Source organism: Sitodiplosis mosellana, unplaced genomic scaffold (assembly GCF_009176505.1).
Source record: "Sitodiplosis mosellana isolate CC-2019 unplaced genomic scaffold, AAFC_SMos_1.0 Smas_scaffold_2, whole genome shotgun sequence".
In the NCBI taxonomy this organism is placed as follows: Eukaryota; Metazoa; Arthropoda; class Insecta; order Diptera; family Cecidomyiidae; genus Sitodiplosis; species Sitodiplosis mosellana.
The window spans coordinates 4,564,770-4,589,772 of NW_022595245.1; the positions used below are offsets into that span (position 1 = coordinate 4,564,770).

A 25,003-nucleotide genomic window follows, 5' to 3' on the forward strand; every position below is an offset into this window, starting at 1 on the left:
TTTTTGCTCTGGTTATGATGTACCATGTAACTCAGTGCCGCTCTCGCTCTCTCTCTCTCTCTCTCTCTCTCTCTCTTTCTCATTCAATTCGACGGGCGAAATGATCTATTTTGTCATGTCATTTGAATACACAACATCTGGAAAATGAGCACAAGCTTATTGTATTTGACGATGTAGAAAATGGAATCACCTTCGGACTTCTTCTATTGTTTTTCTGCTCCATTCCATCTCCGTTCTGTCTTTCGCTCATTTCACTGCAACTATTCTGCGGCGACACTTTAATGAAACTTATTCTATGCGCGTTGCGAAGTCATGCAATTTCATCAGAAAATATTAATCAAACTAAACAAGAAGAAAACACATAAAAACAACCTAAACGATGCAACGCTGCATTGTCATTGGTGCGAATTGCACGGTTGGGACAACAACAATGACGACGACGACGACAGCAAAAAAAAATGGCTGCCAAATAATTTGGCTCTGTGTACGACTGACTCTTTGTCTCATTCGTTTCCTTTGGTGCTATGTGCCGGGATAAAAGCGGCCGGCACCAAAAATATATAAAATAAACTTTAAAAAAGCGGCAACGGAATAAATAAATGTGCACCTAATAAATTCCATTCCATGTTCATTAGTTCAAAAGAGCTTTGTCAACAGTATTTATTTCATTGGTTTTCTGTTTGTATACAATGTTTGGTGTGTTTTTTTTTCCACGTTATGTTTTATTTTTTCTATTTCATTCATTCATTGTGCGAGACTCTCTGAAAATACTGTGCTTCGTATTTTTTGTTCAACAATGCTCATAAATTGTTATTATTCTTGTCCCTGTTCTTTTTTTTATGATGCCTTCACGCAAACAAAAAACCCCGTGAACGAAAACAAAAATCATAACTTTCTTCGGTAACATTTTATTATGCAGGACTAGCTAGTACAACTACCGAGTTCACAGTTACAGGTAATTGGCCGCTGTGTCCCTTGATGAGTGTGTGTGTGCGTGTACTCGTTGATTTTTCTTTTTGCGTCAACAGTGTTTCATCATTTCTTTTTTCTCGTCCCAATATATTTTTTTCTGCTTGCACATGTCGAAATTTCATTCAACTTCGACTTTTTATTGGTATTTGTTGTGATATAAATTTGTGTGCCATTTTCATTTCAATTTTTTTGTGTTCTGTTTATGCTAGTTCAATTTCCCTCCATTCTTGCACTCTCTCTCTCCGTATTTTATGTCCATTGTCGATTTTTCTTCAGTTTAATAACTCAAACTTTGTCATCGTGCGTTGTTTATTTGTTGCCATATTCCCTTGTTTATTATTATTATGAATTGTATAGCATAGCAATTTTCCTAGGCAAAAATGGATTTTATATTTATAACGTGAAAACTATGTACTACGGTTCTGTTTGTACTTATTTTCCATTCGCTCTCTCTCTCTCAATTATTAAAATTCAAAAGCTATTTGCACGCTCTTGCTCTCTCTTGTATTTTTTTTAGTTTTTTTTATTGACATTATTAATAATAACGTGCTTCAGCACACGAATGCGCCACTTATGATTATTATTCACTGAAACTATCGCACTTTGCACCAAAAACCCAGTAAAAATTTAATTGAAATTGCGTTGGCCCAGTCATTTTAATATAATTTTTTATTTATTTCTCTTGTTTTTTTTTCTGTTCAATTCGCTCGGCCCAATATTTATTATACCAGGGGCAAATATAGGTTACATGGATAATAGTTATTCAAATTCGAACAATGGCGGTAGCGTTAACTCACAGGATTCGATTTGGCAAATGAAAATGTCAGCAGCTGCTGGAAATCCAGCTAATTTAATGCCACAACACACGTATGTCGATCAACAAGCATCATATGGTTATGATCCTCTAGCCCATGCTGGTTACGGTGCCATCGATGATTATGCACCATATCCACATTTGACCGCGACACACAGTCAACACGGCGGTGACGATTATCAAACCATGCGCAACAGTCAAAATCCATCGCGTCAAGAAGTCTACTGCAGCGATCCATATGCAGCCGTTCACAAGCCCAAGAAGCGGCTTGATCATTTAGGTAAGTCTTGGCCAACTTTTTTTGTTTCCCTCATCTTTTCATTCTTCTTGCAAGGAAGAGGTTTCATTTTCTTCTTTTCAACTTCTTTCTATTTCATCTCCATTTTATCCCTATAACTTGAGCTAAAAATAAAATTTCAATTTCGAATTGGCAAAAATCGCCAACTCATCTATCCCATTTCATCATTTCTAATTCAAATTTTTTTTCCACTTGAAAATCATTTTTCGTTTTGCAAACGCCGCCGCACCCATACAGATTCGCCATATCATGATGTAAGCGGTCTTCCTGAATCGTACATGGAACAAGTGAATGTAGACGATCCGAATACGGCACCGCAACAGCATTTATCACACAGCTATGATGATGGGCTACAGGAAAGTGGTTATTCGACGCCAAATTCAAGAAATCGACGTGTCATACGGGAAATCATTGTCTGAGAAACGCCTCGGGTACGTTTTGCGAACTGAACGTGCCCATGAACACATTCATATAATTAACTGACCAGTTCCAACCAAAAAAAAAACTCACACATTTTTACATTCGATCAATTCAGACGGAAACATAATCGAAAAATAAACTAAAAATTTCATTTGGAAAATTTGCATTTGCAACGTGGCAAAATCCCAAAACAAAAACAGCGCAAATTTCTCATTGGCGTTTGATTGATGAATCTATAAATTTATCAAGTGAAACAAACACAGTATTATGCAAACCAACAAAATAAATATTCACTAGCTCCTAGGAAATAGGATACAACAACAAAAATCGAAGAAACACAAAAGTAATGAGACTATTCATAATTTTGATAGTGGTGATGAATTTAATGAAGAAAAAAAAATGATGCATCGATTGGCCAAAACTAAAAAAATTCTGTGTGACATGCACAATATCTATATATATATTCGAGCATAGTTTCTGTGTATCGTGCAACTTTTGCAAGCAACAAACGCATGCAATCTTGAGTGTTATATTCTATTCTAGAATAAGGCATTTTAGAAAAAACTGAATGTAAAATCATTTTTCTGTACAATGATAAAGAATCGGACAAAAAATAAGAAACAAATCTCACTGTTAGACAAAATTTTAGCTTAAGCACAACGCATAAGCGGAATAGATATTTTTAATTGTATAAAACAAAGAGACACACACCGACGATTTTTTTTTCGGCCTAAAACCATTCAGTTTGTTCTTCGGTTGCACGTTAATTTTGATTTTTTCTGGACTCATTTGATGAGAAGCATCTTCCATTTTGATTTGTATTTATTTGTTAATTTTTGCGCAATTTTTTTTTTGTCGCACTCCTCCGATTGAACGGAGGTTTATATTTTGTGTTTGTATCTTGGAATATTGTGTTTGTTAATTTTTTTGAATTTATACTTTCTTGAGTTCAATCTGGTTCAGTTCGCAAAATAAGTTACAAAAGGCTTCGAAATAAAAACAAACAAACAAAAAAATGAAAAAAAAACACATACAAAAAAAAAATCTGGCAAATTAATTTTAGTCTAGTGATTTAAACGAATTAAGCGTAAACGAATATTATATATATAGATATAAAACTATAAACGTAAAGCAAATGTGTTGAATTCTACAGAAACGAAAAAAAGAAATCATATAAAAATTTATCTTTGTGTATATTGAATCACACACAAATACAACTGACAAAAAAACCGAACACGTTACACGTAGCGAGTATTTTTGTTTGCAATTGGAAAATGATCGTGATGTTCAATGTGAAGAAAAAAAGAGAGATACTATTTCGATATTGAAATAAAAACAAAGCAAAACAAGAGAGTTTACATTCTTTATCTAGATAAATAAACTTAAAGTATATTGAAATGCAATCTGTTATCTGTATAATCTTAAAAACTGCACATAGAATTCACATACACACAGAACCCCCTCTCTCCCCCAAAACTACTCCTTCTCCCACAAATACACACAAAAAAATGTTAAAGTAATTTGTTTTAAGCAATTGAAAAGAAACATTCAAATCTGAATGAAGAAAGAATAAGTCAAATCATTGTTCATCACACACTCACACAACCAACGCTGCCATTGACACAGTCAAAACAAAAAAAAAATTCCGATTTTCATTATTATCATCCCCGTCACACCCATACAATTTGCAAAACATTTTAAAAGTAAAACAACATAAGCTAAACTAAATAAATGGATAGACAAAATAAAACCCACTCACAAATAAATGGTATTTGCACAAAACAAGATATTTATCAAAAACCTTAAACACAACACAAATAAATAGAAAACCACACACTACAAATTGGTTGATTCTCTGTAATCAAGACAGTGCACCTTGTTGTGACATTTTCACAATAAAAACGAAGCATAGAACAGCATTGAAATTTAAAAAAAAAGAGAGTAAAATTAAACACTGAAACAAACAATATATCAAGAATTACGTAGCATTTAAAGCATGTGTCAGATAACAAAACAAAAATCAATGTGAACAAATGAAGAAAAAATTTATTGAATCAAAATGTTTTTAAACAAATTGAACCGAATGAGAGAAGAATCGACACAGATCGAGTGGAAATTTTATTGAAAACGCCTAAATTTTAAGTAAAAGAAAAGAAACGAGAAAATACAGATATATTATAGTGCTATGACATAAGGAGCAGATTTATGACAGAAATAAAACAATTATCCATACTCTAATTTTAAGGTGATAAGTCGATGGATACTGGAACAACAACAGAAAAAAAAACACTACTTAGAAAATATCATGAAGAGATTGACGAAAGGGAAAATGAAGAGAGAAATATTGCAATATTTACGATGTGTTTTTTTTTTAATGCGAAAGTCATATCTAATTTTAATGCAATCGTCCAGTTCAAAGGAAGAAAAAAAAACACACAAAATCGTTTGACGACTGACTTTTTTTCGTTTGGCTAACATTTTGAAACTCTGTACCAAAAATTATTTCACATTTTTTGTAATAATTCATTTCACAACGATATTTTGGTTTTAACTTTTCCGCACGCCCATGTCATGCGTAATGTCATTTCGGTTTTGTACGAAATTATTTCGAAACATCGAAATTTCAACTGGAGTTTTTTTTTTTGAAAACATTGTTTCCCCAATAAGCATTTTATTTCTTCAACACAAAACACACTCTCTGAATTTATGTACAATTGTACACGGGGAAAGCAATTGTGTAACAATTTGAGAGTTTAAAAGGTACCTTTACGGCATATTATATACACAGACACACATTTCACACGAGCAGACAATTAATTTTTAAACCGAGATTGTACAAAGAACATTTAGAATTGTATATTAAACGTTAAAATGTGTGGGAAAAGGATTTGGACAAAAAAAAACACAAACAGAAAAAATTTCGTTTCAAAACATGAGGAGTAAAATAAAATGTGAACGATTTATTTTACACCCAGCCATCATCGATATAATCTCATAAATACAAGTACTTAGGAACAGGAGAAAAAAAAATGAAGAAAAAAATGAAGAAAGATATATAACACAGACACTGAATCTCTAGATTATACTGTATATTGTGTGGGCAAACAATTTTATGGAATTATGTATGTGTGTAATCTGAAAGTAAAAAAAAAGAAAAAAAAAAGCGAAAAATTTGAAAGAGAAAAACAAAAACAACAGCAGCAGCATCATTTCATCAATCTATGGAAGATCTTGCCATTTGCATTCATCATTTTTCATTAGCAAAAATTTTTTATACTCAAAAAAAATGTTGTTGATTTTCAATCAAATTTTGCGTTTTTCTCTTTTTGTAATTGAAATGCATACGAATTTGGCTGAATAAGTAGACTCAGTCGAAATGTGTTGCGAAAAATTGTTTGCTTATATTACTTACAATTGCTAGACGCGAACGCGTATTATCTCCCAGATAAAAAAATTCCATGCTCTTTGATTTTCAAGCAACGTTGGCAGCCTCCGGATGTTTGGAATTTTCGCCGACTAATCGGCGATAGCTGTATATTTCAAACATCAAGTGGCTGTTTTCTTCTTTTCTAAACGAAAATCAAAAAGTATCGAATTTTTTTCAGTTCACGCATTTTTCTCCGACCGCGAGAAAACGCATCGAATGAATTTACGTTGTTTACTTTTTAGTTATTGTATTATAAAAAAAAAATTTATTTTATAGTTTTTAAACTCTTATAATTTTCAATGAAAATTATTGGCCATCAATTTTAAAATCGTCTACGAATCTACTTAATTTTTTTATTTTTTTATCGTCTGTCCAGCGTTTACATTGACACGCAGCTATATATATAAATTCGATAACATTTAAGCCATTGTTTAAGTTTCATTTCTTCTCCTTTTTTTGCTACTTATTTTTTATGATTTTATCCGTTTTAGTTTTTTAAATACAATCGTCGTCTAGTTCGTCGTGTTCACACACACGCACGCACGCACGCATGCTTCAGTTCATCAAAATTGAAATATTAATTACAATGATTGACAATTTATTTTTTATTATACACTGTTTACGTATAAGAATATTACTAAAAGTAATCGCTAAGTTGGATTTATGCATAAAACTTGAAATATACACATAAATAATAAATAAAGATATTTTACGAAATAATAAAAAAAAACAATCGAAACGTTTTATTCTTCTGATTTTGTTACTGTTTTATTTAAGTAAATTTGTCTTGAACAGTATCAACGGAAATTGCGTTAACCGTCACCTCGAAGTGTATTGAAATTAGGTTTTCAATGTTTCGAACGGTGCTAGGGAAGCAGAGCCATCTATTGAATGTAGCAAGAAATTGGTGCCTTTTAGTACATTTTTCGAAAATGAATCAGATCTGAATTTGATGGAGCTGGTCCATCAATTCGATGGAGTTTGATGAGTTGATGGAGATGTTATCATTTCTTCTTTTATTTTGTTTTTTTAATCATTTCAAAGCAAATTTTATGGTCTATAGAGAAGAATGGTCGTTTTGATTGCTTAGCCACAAAAATATCAACCAATTTATTTTATCAATTACTCTAGGGTCAAAATATCGATCAAAAACATTATCTTAATTACAAATATATTATCCGAAATGATTGAATATTAGTATATTGAAATTTATAAACTATTTAAATGCCCTTTACATCTCATCCAACACTTCTAAATGAACAAGAAAAGAAACACACGAAAAGGCTGAATCACTTTCTGACGTCTTGCAGTATGCAAATTGCTAATTTCAAGTGACTGGTTTTTAGAGACTGGCAATAACGAAGTGTGCAAAAATACTTTTGAATCATTGACATTTTTGAAGGTTATAAATATTTATTTTTAACAGAAATAAATTGTGAGTAAAAACTGTTCAACTCGACATTCGCTTGCAGTGCGAAAAAGGTCGTCCCAATTTGATTATCACTGTAAGAATGAACCTTAATAAAATTTATATACAGATAACTCCAAAAAATCATGCATTTTAATAGCTCACGCTGATTAATCACTACGTTCAGCTTTGATTTAACTTCAACTTCTAGTCAATTCGCACGAATCGTGGAAAATGCTCATAAAAGTGATTTTGCTGCTCGTTTGTGTTCATGTTTTGTTTGGAAGCATAAATTTAGAGAAATATTTGTGGAAAACATGGAAAAATAACACATTTTACGCCTTTCGTGGCATTCGGTATGCTGAGCCACCAACAGGTTCATTGAGATTTAAAGTGAGCGAAAACTAAAGCGGCTCAAAACGCAATTTTGTATTTTGAAAAATTTAGTGTGAAATGAAACATTGTTCGATTCGATTGTGAATTTTTCTTCAATTGAAAATCATAGGCACCTCAACCCATAAAAACATGGAATAATATACCAGCATTGTTTGAGCAAATTCGAAATGAAGATGCTTGTGATTGCCCATCGCCGAATACTTCATACGATGAAGATTGTTTGTTTCTGAATGTGTACACCGAACATTTGAATGGTTCAAAACCAGTAGTTGTATTCATTCACCCGGGTGGTTTTTACATTGGATCTGGCAGCTCCGCTAACTACGGGCCCGAGTATTTGTTGGAAGAAGATTTGGTGTTGGTAACATTTAACTATCGACTAGCATTCTTTGGATTTACAAGCGTTGGCACCAATGATGCCATCGGAAATGCTGGATACAAAGATCAAGCGCTGCTTTTGAAATGGGTTTATGATCACATTCGACACTTTGGTGGTGATCCAAATTGCGTGACTCTGATGGGCGATAGTGCTGGCGGAATGAGCGTTCAAGCACATCTAGTCTCACCACTTTCAAGTCACCTGTTTCATCGAGCCTTTGTAATGAGCGGCGGAATATTGCCACAAGCTAAATCTCCGTCGTCGCAAATGCATTTAGTCGAAAAACTAGCTCGTTTACTTGGATGCTCCGAAAATGAGAACACATTTGATTGCATTAAAAAGGCTAACACAGTGTCAATCACCGATAGTTTGAGGAAAATTTTCGAATTTGGATGGGACAATCCAGGTGAAAATTATTCATATTTTGTGGTTTAAAATTAAAAGTACAGATAAACCTTAGCACTAGCAATCTGTGCCATTTTTCATAAGGCGTCTCCACTCGCATTGAGTTTGTATTGTGAATGTTAAGGTGCGTGCAACGCCCTTCAATGTAAAAAACAATACAAGTGGAGATGATACACGGGATTTATCTGTACTTTGATTACTTATTATTAATTGCTTCAATGACTAAAACTAAACGATCATGTTTTCCAAAGCGGTAGAGTGAAAATGGGCATTCCTTCACAAAATAATTTTTCTTAATCTAGTTTATCCATGGTTGCCAATCGTCGAACCACCTAGTGATGAACAACCATTTTTGAACGAAGATCCGATGAAGTTATTTGAAACGGGAAAATTCAGCAAAATTCCAGTTATGGTCAGTTTGACAAAACACGAAACTTCAATGTCAGCGATGTACCTATTCGAACACAGAGATCTGTTGACACAATGGGTGAATGACTTCGCGCGAATTGGACCGATTTGCATGCAATATGAACCAAATGATACCGTTTCGGATAGGTTAAAAGAGAGATACGCGCCGTATGATGTCGATGATAAGGAACATTTCATTGATTTGTTCGACAGTTGTGCTGAGGTGAGAAGGGGAACTTCATGTTTTTACGTTGTTTTTTTTTGTTATTTTATGTGCGATGACCTCAATTCGATGTACATTTTTCATTTCCAAATTGAAAGTGTTGAAATAATTATGATATTTGAATAATTTAAATCCAAATTCAATTGTAATGTTAAATGCGTGGGTATTGATGTTTCTAGTGATGATTACTGTTGAAGAAGAATAATTTTGAAAAAGAAAATCGCTAGAGTTTTTCAGATTCAACCATCACATTTCCTCTCCATCGAATGGTGCAACTCGTAAAAGATGCAACCGATGTTTATTACATGAAATTCGATTTCCATGGGTCATACAGCGGATTCATGTGCAATTCAACTAATGACAAAGATTTATGTGACGGTACTTGTTTTCATTCTTTATTTCGTACTACTACTACTACTGCTAACCGCGTTTTCAGTGTTCTATGAAATCTATAAAATTTTGCGGTGAAATACGCAAAAATTTGTGCATAATTTTATGTCTGTTTCAAAATCAACAATAAAACATTTGATCTTCTCTAGAGATTGCAAAGAAAAATATCGTTGAGCATTGTGACGATCTTCAATACCTGTTCACGGCAGCCAATATTCCGAGAATTAAAGATGAATCGAGTGCCGAAGGTCAAATCGTAACGAAATACACAAAATTGCTATACAGTTTCGCAAAAAATGGGTAAATATTGTGTCTGTTCGGAATGTGTTAAGTACAATATTTGTTTTTATGAGCATTGCACATTCACCATTAATTAATTTGCGTTTTATCTATAGTTATCCGTACTTCGGCCCAGACTTATTAGCAAACACCGCAAAGTTCGATGCTGATGAGAAATATGTCTCTTTTGATACAAAATTTGAAGTAAAAAACAATCCATTCCGAAATGCTGCTCTATGGGATTCCTTGTATCCAATAGCAAACAATGAAAAATAACAAATGAAAATACACACACAAATTTTGGTTTTCCGATAGAAAAGTTAGTTTTATTTGATTTTTGTTCATCTCAATACAACACTTTTGATTTGATGCAGATCAATTTCACTGCGGCAAAAATCGTTTAATTTTACTAATGCCTGAACTGATTCCGATGCAGTTGTTTGTTCATGTATACAGATTCACGGTGTGTTTGTGTTTGTGTGTTTTAATAGATAGAGTTGACATATAATTAAGTTAGGTGTGATTTGCCATCTTAAAAAAAAATTAGACCATTTTGAAAACCTTAACCGATTTTGTACACAAAACTCATGCTCTTTTGTGCACTCACTTTTGTTTCTTATTTTGTTTAATTACAATTGCATAAGGTGTACTGTTCTTTTTTTCTTTTTAAATTAATACAAATTAAAACAAAAAAAAAATATATTTCGCAATTATTGGTGCAATTAGACGACATAATTTTAACTGGTCGTTAATGCTGAGCTTGTGCAAGAGCTGGAGCTAATTTTTCGACGATTGCAATACCGGACAACAACAGTTTTTTACCAATTGGCGGCACTCTTGGATTGTTGGCCAGTGATTCGGTAGCCAAACGAAGCTCATGGAACATATTTCGGTTGTATGGGTTACGACGCGATGTGTATCTCAATGCCAAGAAGTGATAGTAGATGAATGGTGTCATTAAACCGGCACGACCGCTGCAAAACAGAAGAAATTAATGAGCCAAATAGAGTTTTTTTTTTATCGAGATTGTGAAATGAAATGTTCGAGATCGAGATATACTTACAAGAACACAAAGATGATAACTAGGGGCATCAACAGAATTTCAGACAATGCAGCCAATCGCAGGATGTTTGACGTTTGGAGCTCAACTAGTGAAATCATTAGACGTGCACCCCACCACGAATTTTGACCGAGTTGCTGCAATACATAAAAGTTTGATTAATCGCAAATTCTTTTTTTGAATTCTGGAGATTCTTTCATTTCTTTTTTTTTTGTTTTTTTTTAATGATTCATTTCCCTTCTTTTTCTTTCTTCTTTTTTCATTCTTTCATTTGTTTCTCTTTTTTTAATTAAAATTCAACTCGAACAAGAAGAAAAGAAAAAAAAGTCATTTTTCAAAAAATTCAAAACATCCACTTACGTCCAACAGAGTGAGTGAGTAGCTGGCTGCATGCAAAATAGCGAACAAAACCACCGGCAACAAGATCAAAATGAATGGGCTAACATACAGGAAAATGGTTGAGAAGAACAGATAATGGCAAGAGTCTTCGACCAACAGCAATGCAAAATATTCACGGCTGAACGTAAGTCGTGGCATTCTCTGTTGCAGACGTAAAGCACTGGTTGCTGCATTAGCCAATAATACTTTGTAGAATGCATTTTGGGCGTTTCTATAAATGGAACGATTGAAAATAAATTAAAAACCAAAGAAGGTAATAAGCGAACGTTATGTGAATTAAATTTTAACGACAAATCGACCGTTTTGTGTTCAAATATAATTCGATTGTTTGAAGTGTATCATACCCGAATATCGGAAGCACATATCCAAAAGCGAAGATGATTGTGAGTACACGCGATGCCCAGAGCGCAACATCCACTTTATTGTCGATGATGTGTTGTTTCAGTGCTTCGAACCCACGCGGTCTTTCTTGATTTGCGTTATTATCTGCCATATTTTTCTGCTATTTATCGCTAATATCGGGCGTAAATTGTTATTTCAGCTGCAATACCAAATGAGAGAAACGAAATCAATTAGCGCGATAATGTTAAACAATCAGACAAAAATGAGCACAAACAATTTATCGCTAGAAATTTTTCCTAACCTAAACTACTTAATTCATTAATGCAAAGCGCAATGGGAAAATTAAGAAAAAAGCAAAACAATTCAATTTTCGATTGATAAAAAAAAAATCCAAAAGAGTAATCATTGATATGACACCATGCCAAAGCAACCAAGCATTTTCATTATAAACAGTAAATTTCATTTTTTCTACGAAAGTCCACAGCCACATTCACTTGGAATGCAAAATTGCGAATCGCGCGCGAGATATGTATACGCGGAAGTGATTTAAACGCGCAGATGTGATAAGCGTATGAAGCCTACCGAAGATTACATGGCACATTGAAGTAAAACGGTAGTGCATTTAACACACACACACACCACACTGGATATGTGTGTTACGAAGGTAAAAGTTGAGAAAGCAACACGCTGAATGTTTTCCGTAGCGCAACCGAAATGAGCGCGCAACAAATGTGCCAAATGTAAAACACCATAAAGAATCATTTTTCATTAAAACACAAACAAAAGGCGAAAAAAATGTACAACTGAGGCAACATTTCAATTCATTTTTGACCAATAAATATGAATTATTTGCTCTTTCGACTAAATTAAACAGAAAAAAAGCCATACAACACGAATTTTATGTAAACGTTAGCAGTATGCAATGAATTTCGTTCAAAATAAGCGTGTATAATGAAGAAAGTGAAAAAAACCACTGAAGGGGCATGATGTAAAAGCAACAAATATGTGAAAATCGCATATGGAAAACGAACGATGGCCAATAAACTCGATGAAGCGAAAGTTTGTACACACAGAAGACAGAAATGAAATGAAAAAAAAACTGGTCAATCGGTTCGTTCGCTCGTGTACTTGAATGACATGCAAGCCATACCGTTGTAAATATTCATTCGTAACATTATACACACGCCTTGTCTGTCTCGCGCGCACTCATACAGTCACTCAGTGCATATATTGGTCGGTGTTTCGATCGAACATAGGCAAACATGAATAATTAAAGTGATGGGGCGATCGATTGTGAATTCTCCTTGATGGAAATAATAAAAATAACAGAAAAATCGAACAAAAAAAAAACCAATCGATGGAAATGCTTGATTAGACCAGCAATTAAGATAGAAAATGTTAGAATTAGCCCATCACAAAACCCATACACATACACACTAAATTAATTAAATTTAATCAATTGAATGGTATTCGTGAGAATCGGTGAAATTGCTACGCAATGAATTACATCGAGAAGGGAGTCTTATCACACGAAGATTACGTTTTTCTTAATATTTTGCAAGTAATCTTTCGTTGTAACATTCTAGTACCAAAGTTTAGGTTTCGTCTTTGTTCTTCTTTTTGTTTGACACTCACACGCACACACAACTAAGCGCCCACAATTTAAAGAACAAAATTCTCCAAAATAATTCAACACAAAATGACTATTTTCCTCTATATCCCGTCACTTTGCACACTTTTACTAAATTCAGTCCAAATGATTGGTGCAGATTTTGTGGTAAATTTATGTCAGAAAGAGGGAAAAAAAACTTTCTCATTTTTGTGACTTACACCGAAGACGAAAAAAAGAAAAAAAAACAGAGTGGATACCACTACGAAAAGCCTATAGCTCGTTAATTTACTACGTACTAAATAAATATATGTTCCCTGTTCGAGCACAACTCACTCGTCGCTGACGTTACACCAAAATGACAATTTTTCTGACTTCGTCTCTCAACCCAATGCACACACGAATATACAAAATGATTTTTTTTTTCTTACATCAAGGAATTGACGGAATTGTTTTATGTATTTTTTTGTTTTCTCTATCGTTCAACTAAAATACAGTATTTAATTCGTTTTCCATGAACTTGGCACGTTTTGGTTAGGTTCCGACAGCAAATTTAACGACGACGACGATGAAAACGAGTATCGTACGTACACAAATACACGACGAAATGAAATGAGAATGAATATGTTAAATTGTCGAACGGTACACAGTCAGTCGACTAGTAAGCATCATCAAATACAGGTAGCTATACATTGTTGTTCATTGAAACGTCATTGCAAAACATGTCGGAACGATGAGTTTATACACACTCAAACAAAAATGAAAGAAACGAAAGACAAAGCATTGGAAGTTCGAAAAATTCGAAATTATGTTGGTTCGAAATGTCAAACATTTCAACCACACGTGCGCTACTGTCACAACCATCGTACGTAAACATAACCAACAAAAATCACACACTTCAACTCCGACACACAGTGCGTGTTATTGAAAATAGACGACGAATTTAGGTTTTTTATTTGGTGCATTGTGGATATTAACAGTGAATAAATGCTATGGTTTGCTTTGTGAACGATAGTTTTTCAAAGGACGTGGCCAAAATGACGACCAATAAACCAGCCGACGACACTATTGACGATTTAACCATTGATGAAAATGCATTCTTGCATTTGAAACTACAGAGAATCGCTGGCGGCAGCGTGATTGAATATCAACCAACATTTTCGCCGCATGGAGAGTGAGTTGACTCGAGCAACAATTGAAATTTTTGTATTTTTATTTACGATTTTTTTTCCGGTGCATTTCCAACGAATATTATTGTGTGTTAAATTAAATTTTTGTGTTACTTTTAGGTCATTGTTTGTCATTTCGGATGACCACATTCTAGTATATAGCACACAAACTGGTGAATATGTTCGTGAATTGGAAGGAATCCCAAGCAAAAAAATTATCGCAATTCAATGTGATCCGAACAATCCAAAATTGCTCTATGGTTGCACTGAGTCCGGCAACATAATTTCGTGGAAATGGAAATCGGGAGTTATCAATGAGAAACACTTTCTTCATCTACCGACTCATGGTGCAAAAAGAGTCGATACATTTGCATTAATCAGTCTGAAGGATGCGACTCAGACTTATGGTTTGATCACATGGCGACAAGCTAATAAAATTAACGTACAAATTGGCATCTTTAACTTGTTGAATGGCTTGCAAGAGGACATAAAATTGCCGCTCCTGTTGACGTAAGTTAGACATTTTGACCATATGTTTTGATACTTCCGAATTAGTCTCAATTTGAGAATAATTTCAATTCCAATTTTCGCTTCGATTGCAGTGCATCAACTGTCCGAACGGCTGTGCCACCGTCACAAGATTACTTCGTTGTGGTTCAAGACAACTTTTTGTATTGTGTCAATCATTTGAAAGGTGAAGTTCAAAAGTGGAAGAATGCCCAAGGCGATCTTCTGACATGCGTTGCTTGCCATCCAATACAGCAAGCGGTCGCGACTGGAGATGTCAAGGGTAGAGTTTTATTGTATCGTCAAATCTTCCGAAAAGGCGAACCGATGACCACCCTCTATCATTGGCATCATACACCGGTCACGACAGTCACATTCACTCTGTCCGGTTCGAATTTTTACTCGGGCGGTTTGGAAAACACACTGTGCCATTGGGACATTCGAGGCAATAAACCAATCGGTTTCGTACCTCGTATGCAAGGTACACCCGTGCACATCGTCATTGGAGCGGAAAATCAAAAAATTTCCGTCGCCACCGATGATAATGGCATTCAAATTTTTAACGCACAAAATAATCCAACGGCTGTCATTCAGAATTTCACGTGGATCCCGTTCGACAAAACGAACATACCGAAATTTCCGATTGGCCTGAAAGTTAATCCAAGAACCAATTGCTTAGTGCTCAACGGACGATTAGGCCATTTACAATTTTTCTCAACACACACTAGAACATTGCTGTATAATGTAAGTTGAACTCGAATTTTGTGGGCAATTTTGATTTCTTTTTGGTCGAGCATTTTTCGTTTTTTTCCCCTTCTTTGGATTTCTAGCCTATTTCCATTTTGAGGTTCCATTGATCTTTTCAATCACTAAATTCAAAAATCTTTTTTTTATTTTTAACTGAAGAACCTCTATTTTTTCGAGTTTTTTTGTATCAAAAAAATCCAGAATTCTCATAATTTGCTCAAAAATAATTAACTTTCAATTCAAATGTTCATTTGCAGCTTGACACAACGGCCCAAAATCGATTGAATATCGAAGCTGAAAAGGTGTTGTACAATTTGTACGTGTCGCAAACGGCTTTGAATCAAGATTGGTTGGCAACGGCTGAAATTCTCGATGACCATGTGCACACAATCGAGTCTCGTTTGAAGTTTTGGAAATTCGATGAAGCGAAACAGGTCTATGCATTGAATACACAAATCGAATTGCCCCACGAGAATGGGCTTAGAACATTGGAATTTTCGACGCCACACTCGGTGGAGAATTTGTTGTGTGCTTCGAGTGGTGAATACGATGTGAAAATTTGGGCATTGGAAGACTCACCAAATGAGAGTGAGTTTAGTGCCTTTTTGGCATAAAATTGATTAATTTTTGCTTCATTCGCGATAAAATCCTCTCATTTTGGCATTCATATTGTCGTACTCAATTCAATCTATTCAACAATATAATCTTATCACATCCATTAGATCGAAATTCTTAAGAATTGTCTTTTTCTGCTTCCAGAAAAAGGAAAAGTGTGGACTTGCATCGCTCGTACCAGCTACAAGAGTTTGCCAATCAAATCGATCGGTTTCTCATCGGATACATCGTTGTTGGGTGTTGGATTTGGTAATACCTTGTGCATTTACAATCCAGAAACGTTGAATTTGCGTTGTGCTTTGAGTGCTCCATCGGGTTTGGATGGAAGTGTAAGCAAGATGACAATCACATTGCCCGGAAGTAACGATAGAAAAGATTTGGCCATAAAACGGCAGCAATTTATTGAGAAGCGTAAAAAATTGCTCGCAGCAATTCGTTCGATGTTAGAAACTGATGACACCGTTTCGGTAGCGAAAATTAGTGGTGGTATTAAGTCAAAGACAGAATCGAAGCCCAGCAAACAAAAACAGCCAAAACAATTAATAGATGAACAAAAGAAGATCATTTTCGAACAGGTGCTTGCTTCGAACAGTATCAATCTGTTCCAGAAGATCCATATTTTCGATAAGTTCAATTTGCACGGTCGAGTTCCGGCGAGGTCGAAAAAGGCGTACACCGAGTATTGTGAGCAAGTAGATAGAAAAATTGAGTGCACAAACATTCTGGGTCGAATGTTGAATCTATCGCCAAAGCAAAAATTCAAATTTGCCTACAAGTACAATCAGTCCAATCTGCAAAAGCAACGGAATCGCCATACATTGGATGCCTTTAAACGTGTCGTTGGTTTTACAAAGACTGCAACTATGAAAAAGATTGGCAACGGTCGGACTGATGATGAAATTTTAAAAGAATGTTCAACAGACAACGAAATCACATCAAATGTTCCACAAAAGCCTACGGTGAACATAACGCATGTTGCATTTTGTACGGGTGAATTTGCCCATTTAGTCATTGTATGCACCGAGAGACGATTGTTGATCTGGAATTTACTTACGCTTCGACTACAATCCGCATTCAAAATTGAGGTTGAAAAACTAACCGTCGATTTGTATACGAGTTTAGTGGCAATTGTCTCGAAGAATCATGATTTGTACGTTTTTCTACCGAACACACCAATTACCCTATATCAACACAAGCAATTACCGAAAATTGATGGTTTAGCATGGATTCCACGGCAATATCCACGTAGTCATTCACTTACAATTGACTGGCAGGCTCACACCGAACTCTATTTCTTAAGTAGCGAGAAACAGGTACTGCATTCGAGATACTTCTAGTCGATTTGATATCGGACGCGATTCAATTGATTTGTTTATTGCCGTTGTCTATTTATAGGAATTGCTGCGACTTGTTTCAACCAACGATGAAGACTCGTACAATTCGAACGCTTTTTACTTAAGCGATAATGCGCAGACCGTACCCAACACACCGTTCGCTGCAATGATAGCCAAACAACAAACCAATTATGCCATCGTTGAATCGAATCAAGACAAACGCTCCACTGTCACTTACGGAATTGGCGTCCCAGGCAAAGACAGCGTTAAAGAGGTAAATGCGTTTTATTGAATTACCACAACTTGGAAATTGAATTTGATTTTTTGTTGTTGCAAAACACTTCTGAAGCTATGGAAAGTGAAAGAATGAATGAAACAACGGATTTGCTTGTTTTTTTTTTGCATAAATAGACTTTGGAATAAATATTCTGGTTTATTTTTGCTTAGTTTCCATTTGGCTAACATTCGTAATGTGCGTAATTAACCACAGATTTTATTTCGATTTAACCCTCTAATGCATACAACCCATGACGGGCAACATTTGAACGCCTGTAGAACGTAAACCGTACATCAGATCACATTGCTTTGAAGAGAATTTTCATTCGTCATTGTTCTCTCTTCATTTTTGTCTTTGGCAATATTTGTCTATGTAGTGTGATTGTAAAGTTATAAACAAAAAAGTGTGCAAAAACATAAATTTGACAAAATAAATTATTCGAACTCCAAATTAGACAAATTTAAGACACTCTTAAACAATGGATTTGATTGTTCTCTGATTTATGTCAATCGCATTTTCTGACTAAACCATGAGGAATCCAGGATTATGAATATTTTTTTAATTATCTATGGCCAAAAATCAACCAAGTACCAGTACTCCCCTGGGAAAAATTAATGCATTAGAGGGTTAAAACAGTTTGATTCACAGTTCTTGACAAAAACTTCTTGTCTCTTCAAAAAAAAGTTTTAAAAAATCTTTACATTTTTTCCATTGAAAAAACAAAATTATCGAAAAAACTTCTATTAGAAAAAATTTATTTCAATTTTAAAAACATTAAAACTTCAAAACGAAAACAAAATTGAAAAAATCAAAGAAATTTCAATTTAAAAAAAAGAATTAAAAATTATGTTTTCCTTAAAAGAAATTTATTTAAAAAAAAAAAACGAAAATGAATGTAACAGTTCAAAACGTTCACTTAAAATTAAAAACAAAGTAGATTAACATTAAATTTTAAAACTTGTCTAAAACTGGCCCAAAAGATAAACTAGAATCAAACTGCTTTTAAATCGAATTAATGTTGTATTTAGATAAAAATTGAACTATTTCGCAATTGATCAATATTAATTGATTAGAGTTACATAAAATATGATAGATTACCATAACATTCACTTTATACATAAAATTTGGATTAATAATATCATTATCTATTTCACACGACTTTGAATCGAGTACACAAATCATCATCAATCATTTGTATTGTGTTGATTCTGGTTAAAAAAAATAAAAATTCACAATATCACTTAAAAATCGACTAAACTAATCGAAAAACGAAACAAAAAAATGGTGGTAACTAAACATCGCTTCTACTTATCGGGTCGCTCATTCACAAAATCACCTAATAAAACGTCGACTCATAAAAAATGAGTAAAAATGTAATAAACAACATCAAATTCAAAATCGTCTGTCGTTTTAAAAAAAAAATCGAAAAGAAAATCAGAATATTTATAAAATATATCAAAATTCAAGAAACAAATCTGTGTGTTCAGAAAAAAAATGGATTGAATGAAAGAGTTTATTCAAGTGGTCGACGTAACATTGGCACACGATAATTTCGGCATCGTCTCATCAAGTGTATGTCATGCTTGAAGTAGCGCAAGCAATGCCATTGCGGGATTTCCATCATCGATTTCCCAACCTATTCCCCCAAAATCAAAGCAAAGAAAGGAAAAAAACGGTAATTGATGAAACAAAACAGCTCCGCTGCTCGAAAATATTAATAAAATATTCCGTTGTTCGAATATTTTCCACATTTAATAACTGCTTACCGTGTGTGGTTGCGAAACTGGCACAGCAAATGTATTTGCCAGCATGTTGAAAGCAATCACTATGAAAATAGCTACGGCAGACCAAATCTTCATTTTAAAATTGGTAGTTCTTGTCTTTTATTCCGCTTGAAAATATCCTTTGGAGTTGCTTCCACTTTCCGTCGCTGTTCGCTTCGGTTGGTAATTTAATTCTCCTATTCACTGCTCAGCGAATGCAATTTAATGGAATAGGATATCGATTCACGTCGAAAAATGTGGAAAAATTGCACAAACACTTTCAACTAGTTAGCGGAAAAAAAATATATGAAAAAAGCGACCACAAATCCGTGTCAATCACTTTGAAACTGGGAATTATATGAGCAAAAAAAATTCTGAATTTTGTAAGAGACACTGTGTAAACGTTTTGACGATCGGATGGCTCAAGTTGAATTGAAATATTTGCCGTACTGGTGACTCGTTTTATACGATATGCAGCTGAACACATCGGGGATTCAGCGGCAACAGCAGCAAACAGCAGCGCACAACTCAATTGTTTACTGTTGTTTGGAATTTTTCTGCCGTTTTTTGCACACCGCACACACTCTAGCGTGTGCTCGTTGTGTTTATTTTGCGTCGCACATTGAATGTGAACGCTGTTTGCGCGGAATTGTTACGAATCTCATTGATGTATGTTTATGCACGCAACGGGTATCGCAGAGTCGAACGATTTGCATAATGTTTTGATAGAAAACTATGGCAAAAAAAATCTGCTCTTCCTCAAAGGCTCTCGCTTACCCGATTGCTGCATTTCACACACAACATATGTGCTTGTGTACATGTACATGTACATGCGTGTGTTTGTGTGTGTTTTTATGTTCAATAGATAAAGTAATGGAATTTACACAACCGCCAATAGTTTTCGGAATTTCCTGATTCAATGCGATATGGTGTGTTGCATTCGCTTTTTTGTCCGTTCTAATATCGCTGAAAAATAGAGCAAATTCCCTGTTTGAATGACCTGTAAATCGAATGCGTCCAGCGTTTTTATCTTGCATTTGTTTTCCGATATTGTTTATCCCCAACGCACAAAAACGAAAAAAAACGCTCTCCTTTTAATAGACCGTTTAATAAATCATGTGTAATGAATAAAAAATGAGGTTTCCTGGGTAATATTCGCACACATTTTAAGCCAAAGTGAACAAAAAAATTCACTTGGAAATGAGTTGTTTTCGCTGGGGTGTATGCTAATGTAATCTTTTTATGTCATCTTCGCGATTTCCTTTCGCATTTTAAAGTGCAGCATAATTCATTTATGTTCTTCCCGTTAGCTATGAGCAAACCAAAAAAACGCACTACGGTTCTATTCGGTAGAAGCGTTCAATCCAGTGGATGTACAGCGATGTACATATAAAATGTTGGTAATTGCATCTATAGAACAAATCATTGTCGAATGGATTTTGTTTTTATATCTACTGCGTGTACCGTGCAATATATGCTAGACCAGAGCTATATTATCTCGCCACTTCAATTGATTGTATTGGTCAAATGCGCGTAGCGCGTTCACACAAATGCTTTGAATTGGTAGCAGTCGCGCAAAATTCTCCAAACGACCAAATCACAACTCACAGATTTCGTTTTTTCGTTCATTCGTTCGCATACAGGATATAGTCGTGTAATCGTGTGCGAGCTCACTCATGCTGAATAAACAACCGATGCCTACGTGCCAAACAATTTACACCAGTATTTGCCAGTTATTCGCGTTCTCTATCTGCTTACATATGACTTAACAATTTAAAAGCTTAAACAAATTGGATTATTCATGTAATTCGTTGCGAATTCAACAACAACTATAAATCGTTTCTTATGATTAAGAGCATTAAATCGTATCTGGTGTGACTCGCCTTGATTTTTTTCTGTTTCTGATGATAAAACCAAGTCGGAAGTAGGCGCAATTCGTTAGAGAGACGAGAAAAAAAACAATTAAAATTGCATGTGTGCTACACTTTGTGTAGCTAGACGATGTGCATGCGATTCGTATGTCCGTTCTGGATCGCACCAGATCGAACCAAGCATAAGCATAACGTAAACTGACCGAAAATTACTTTTAAAGAGTGACAAATCGTATTGAAGCCATCATAGCATAAAATATTTAGATTTAAAGAGTTAAATGCGCGGAATGTACAGCAAGCTCAATGCTATGCTTGATTCGTACAGTAAAACCGATCCAATTCATACAGTAGCATCTCGATAGTACGTACCAACACTTAGATTCGCTCGCGTCAAGGGCATAATTGCGTTTAAGTGCATTATTTGCAGTGCAGACATGACATCGCATAAACTAACGAACATAATTGCTTGGAACGTGTGCTGTACCATTTAACGGGGTATCACTGCACGTGTCGACACTTTGTTTCCATCGCATCATTTTTGCATCTCGATTTTAACTCCGGTCGGTTTTGTTCTCAATGCATATATTGTAATTGCAATGCATACAATGTTGCAAATTTGCAACATTTGACGAATTTCATCATCACTTTAGTTTTTGTGTGTCGAAGCTCTGTCTGCTTACATCATATTACAAAACGTTTATTTTAACGTGTTGAAACTTTTAGCTTGAAATGAGTGGCTTGAAACCATAGCAATACTTTCGCCCAATAGCAGACGCATTGTGTGTGTGTGGGTGAAATTCATTATTCTCCAAATCGGGAGTAAGCAGGTGCTTTGCGCAATGGATACTTGCACATGCATGCAAATGTGCTGATTTGCTTCACTGTTAATCGTTTGATTGGCTCCAGTCTTGAATATGAATTACATCATTTTCTCAACCGATCAGATCCACCGAAATATCAAGATATAATAAGTGTTTGGAAAATGATTTCGAGTTGGAGTGCAGAAAATGAATCGATTTGAGTTGATGTTCATGCAACAAAAAGCCAAGCATTCAATTGATGTAGCTCGGGCAATCACGTGCGATATTTGGAAAACTGCACTTTGGTATGTGCATGTGTATGAGTTTGTGTGCTTATGAGCGAACAAAGATCCATAAAAATATCATTAATTTTCATATTGATTCAAGCGATGTCATTCATTGAGGTCATCGTCCCATATTTTACTCTCTTCGCATGTTCTTGCTGCCAAATCCATTTTTTCGCACACAAGATTTCTCTCGATCAACCGTTATCAAGATTGTACTTAATAACTTTATCCGTGCGACAAGATATATCAAACACGAAGCGTATCATATTGGATGCACACTTTTTTTTCGGTATAATTCCATTTTATTAGCTAAATTTTTGCGTGCTCATGTGCGGAGGCACACGTCGCGCATATTCCAACAACGAACGAAAGGAAAAGACTGTTGTTGATCATTTCGCATCCACTTACGTTCAATTTGCCAATGCTCAACCGTTTAATGGGGGACTTGATTTTTGGAAGATTTTTACCATGGAAAATGACTGTTTCGCAACTGCCTTAATAAAAGCTACGCTTTGTTTGCGATTCGCTATGGAATGGCTATTAATAAAATTCACCGAACCAAGCTAATGGTAAAATTAATATACCGCAGCCAAGTCAAGCTAACAATTGAATGAGCTTATGGAACATCATTTAATCCATTTCGCATGCAATTTTTCTTCACTGGAAGTGATCGAATAATAAATTTACACAACAATGTTCTAGGTTTACGCAACGTACTGTGACGCATTGAATATTGTATTATTTCCGTCAATAGCAGACCAAGTGTTGTTCTCTATTTTGACACTGCGACTCGTGTAATTGTCATTTTGAAGTATTAATTAAAAATGTCTCTGTTTTTCCCTTCATTTCAGTTGACAGCACTGCAGGCTCACACCATGGCACCGATGAATTTATTCTGTACACGATTCCTGAAATCATTGCTGGTTAAAGAGGATTCAGCTACGAAACCACAGCAACCGTCTAGTGACGATGATGACGACGAGGACGAGAAAATGCATTCAGACGATGACTGAACCATCATTTGCAAATGAAAAACCACCGCGGTGAATGGAAAAAACAGCTGCGGAACAGAAATGTTTTTTTAATTGGAAAATACCTCTTGCTTTTGATTCGTTAAGGCAAAAGAGTTCTTTTTTTTACTTTTAAGCAAAAAGTAACGTAAATTTAAGCAAAATGAAGGAATGTAAATATCAGTTACTTTTTTTAACTGTGTTAGAAGTATTTTCTTTGTAAATGAGAAATTTTTTTCAATGGAAATAAATGAAAAAAACCTTTTTCAAATGAAGACGTATTTTGAATTTTTTTTTTCGGACGTAACATCTCATTTTATTTGCATGGTAAGGTTAAAATGGAGAACCGTATGGAATGAAGTGCTGAAATGATGCTTTGAGGAAATTAGCTTGAAATTAGCATATTCCAGACGACTCACTTCATGAATTTTTCTTACGATTTCGTTACTACCGACCAATTGGTTGCCATGAAAATAAAAGCAAACGTTTCCATTTCAGAATTGAATCAAAATTTGTTTGGTTCCAACAACACAACACAAATCAAGTCGAGTGATAGTGAATTGTTTATTGTCTCCCAAGCGAGCGACAGATAATGGGTTAAGGTCGATTTAGTTTTCGACTCAAGTTAAATTCCTTGTGAGTCGATTATTCAATATGGCCTTTAATTGGATTGCGTTCGCACTTCTCAAGTCGTGCCATATGTACAATGTCTCTATCATGCATTCGCTGACATTCGACGACACAACAGGCCCGGCCAAATTGACTGACAAAAGTGATTTCATTCACCGAGATATGACTATGGATATGACTGAACAACAACAGCCACATGTTCCAAGAATTTGATGCGAAATAAAAAAAAAAATGCTGATGACAACAACAACAACAAAATTATTATTATATATCGTTGTAAGTATCATCTGGATGAAAATCAAACATCATCTAGGGAATTTCAATGGTACTATTCATCGGCAGGCCCCGACATCTGAATGAACGAATTACGAGCCAATTTATTACATGAATTACACGTGATACAAACATAATACGTTTGGCCCATTGAATGCGATAAAATCAATAAAACAAGCATTATGCAGTAGAACCGCTTAAGTAAGACAACTCAAACGCAGCTTTGAATACCGAAAAAACCGAGTGATTGTATCAGAACAGTAAATGAGTCATTCGAAATGTATATCATACCGAACATGTGACATTTCCACGTTTTCGAGAAATTGAATAAAATCCACTCGAAATTGGACTGGAACGTCGGAATTAATTGCATTTCACTGGACACAGTACTGTGTCACATCATCAGTCATCATCAATTATTCAACGGAACATTGCACCTATCATTTATTTTCGTTTCATGCGATATTATCAAATGTGTTTTTTTTCGTCAT

At 34.8% G+C, this 25,003-nt stretch overlaps 4 protein-coding genes and 1 long non-coding RNA gene across 14 annotated transcripts in view; 3 read left to right on the forward strand and 2 right to left on the reverse strand.

Annotated features, from left to right (window-relative positions):
- The window catches only part of LOC129565084 (nephrin), a 199,439-nt gene extending 195,586 nt beyond the window's left edge, over positions 1-3,853 (forward strand). For 2 of the 3 annotated variants that reach the window (XM_055439452.1, XM_055439453.1), the window contains exons 8-9: positions 1,704-2,066; positions 2,322-3,853. In XM_055439452.1, coding sequence (XP_055295427.1) covers positions 1,704-2,066; positions 2,322-2,503 — 545 coding nt within the window. In that variant the 3' untranslated portion in view covers positions 2,504-3,853. Of the gene's footprint in view, positions 1-919; positions 956-1,703; positions 2,067-2,321 lie in introns of those variants that run through there. The other variant, XM_055439454.1, reaches the window with a different exon arrangement.
- A 3,260-nt stretch (positions 3,854-7,113) lies between these two features.
- LOC129565291 (juvenile hormone esterase-like) lies at positions 7,114-10,138 on the forward strand. 2 transcript variants are annotated; one of them, XM_055440002.1, is made up of 7 exons: positions 7,114-7,436; positions 7,500-7,732; positions 7,845-8,520; positions 8,822-9,150; positions 9,378-9,528; positions 9,690-9,840; positions 9,936-10,138. In XM_055440002.1, exons 2-7 carry the CDS (start codon positions 7,574-7,576, stop codon positions 10,093-10,095), a joined length of 1,626 nt encoding a protein of 541 aa, XP_055295977.1. In that variant the 5' UTR covers positions 7,114-7,436; positions 7,500-7,573; the 3' UTR covers positions 10,096-10,138. The 2 variants fall into 2 exon arrangements, with proteins under 2 accessions (XP_055295977.1, XP_055295978.1); XM_055440003.1 differs by having other exon boundaries at positions 7,527-7,732.
- On the reverse strand, positions 10,118-13,887 carry LOC129565292 (Krueppel homolog 2). Of its 7 annotated transcripts, none has more exons than XM_055440004.1 (5): positions 13,661-13,887; positions 11,623-11,819; positions 11,240-11,489; positions 10,883-11,016; positions 10,118-10,793 (listed from the first exon to the last, which is right to left on the reverse strand). In XM_055440004.1, exons 2-5 carry the CDS (start codon positions 11,769-11,771, stop codon positions 10,568-10,570), a joined length of 759 nt encoding a protein of 252 aa, XP_055295979.1. In that variant the 5' UTR covers positions 11,772-11,819; positions 13,661-13,887; the 3' UTR covers positions 10,118-10,567. The 7 variants fall into 7 exon arrangements, with proteins under 7 accessions (XP_055295979.1, XP_055295980.1, XP_055295981.1 ...); XM_055440005.1 differs by having other exon boundaries at positions 13,566-13,702; XM_055440006.1 differs by having other exon boundaries at positions 13,529-13,669.
- LOC129565290 (WD repeat-containing protein 75) lies at positions 13,768-23,884 on the forward strand. The gene is made up of 7 exons (XM_055440001.1): positions 13,768-14,403; positions 14,519-14,908; positions 15,001-15,649; positions 15,910-16,240; positions 16,412-17,580; positions 17,663-17,875; positions 23,451-23,884. The coding sequence occupies exons 1-7, from the start codon at positions 14,222-14,224 to the stop codon at positions 23,610-23,612; spliced, it is 3,096 nt and encodes a 1,031-aa protein (XP_055295976.1). The 5' UTR covers positions 13,768-14,221; the 3' UTR covers positions 23,613-23,884.
- On the reverse strand, positions 18,015-20,310 carry LOC129565293 (uncharacterized). Its single transcript, XR_008687596.1, has 2 exons — positions 19,645-20,310; positions 18,015-19,514 (listed from the first exon to the last, which is right to left on the reverse strand). It is a non-coding gene; the product is annotated as an uncharacterized LOC129565293 (long non-coding RNA).
- Positions 23,885-25,003: the final 1,119 nt, after the last annotated feature.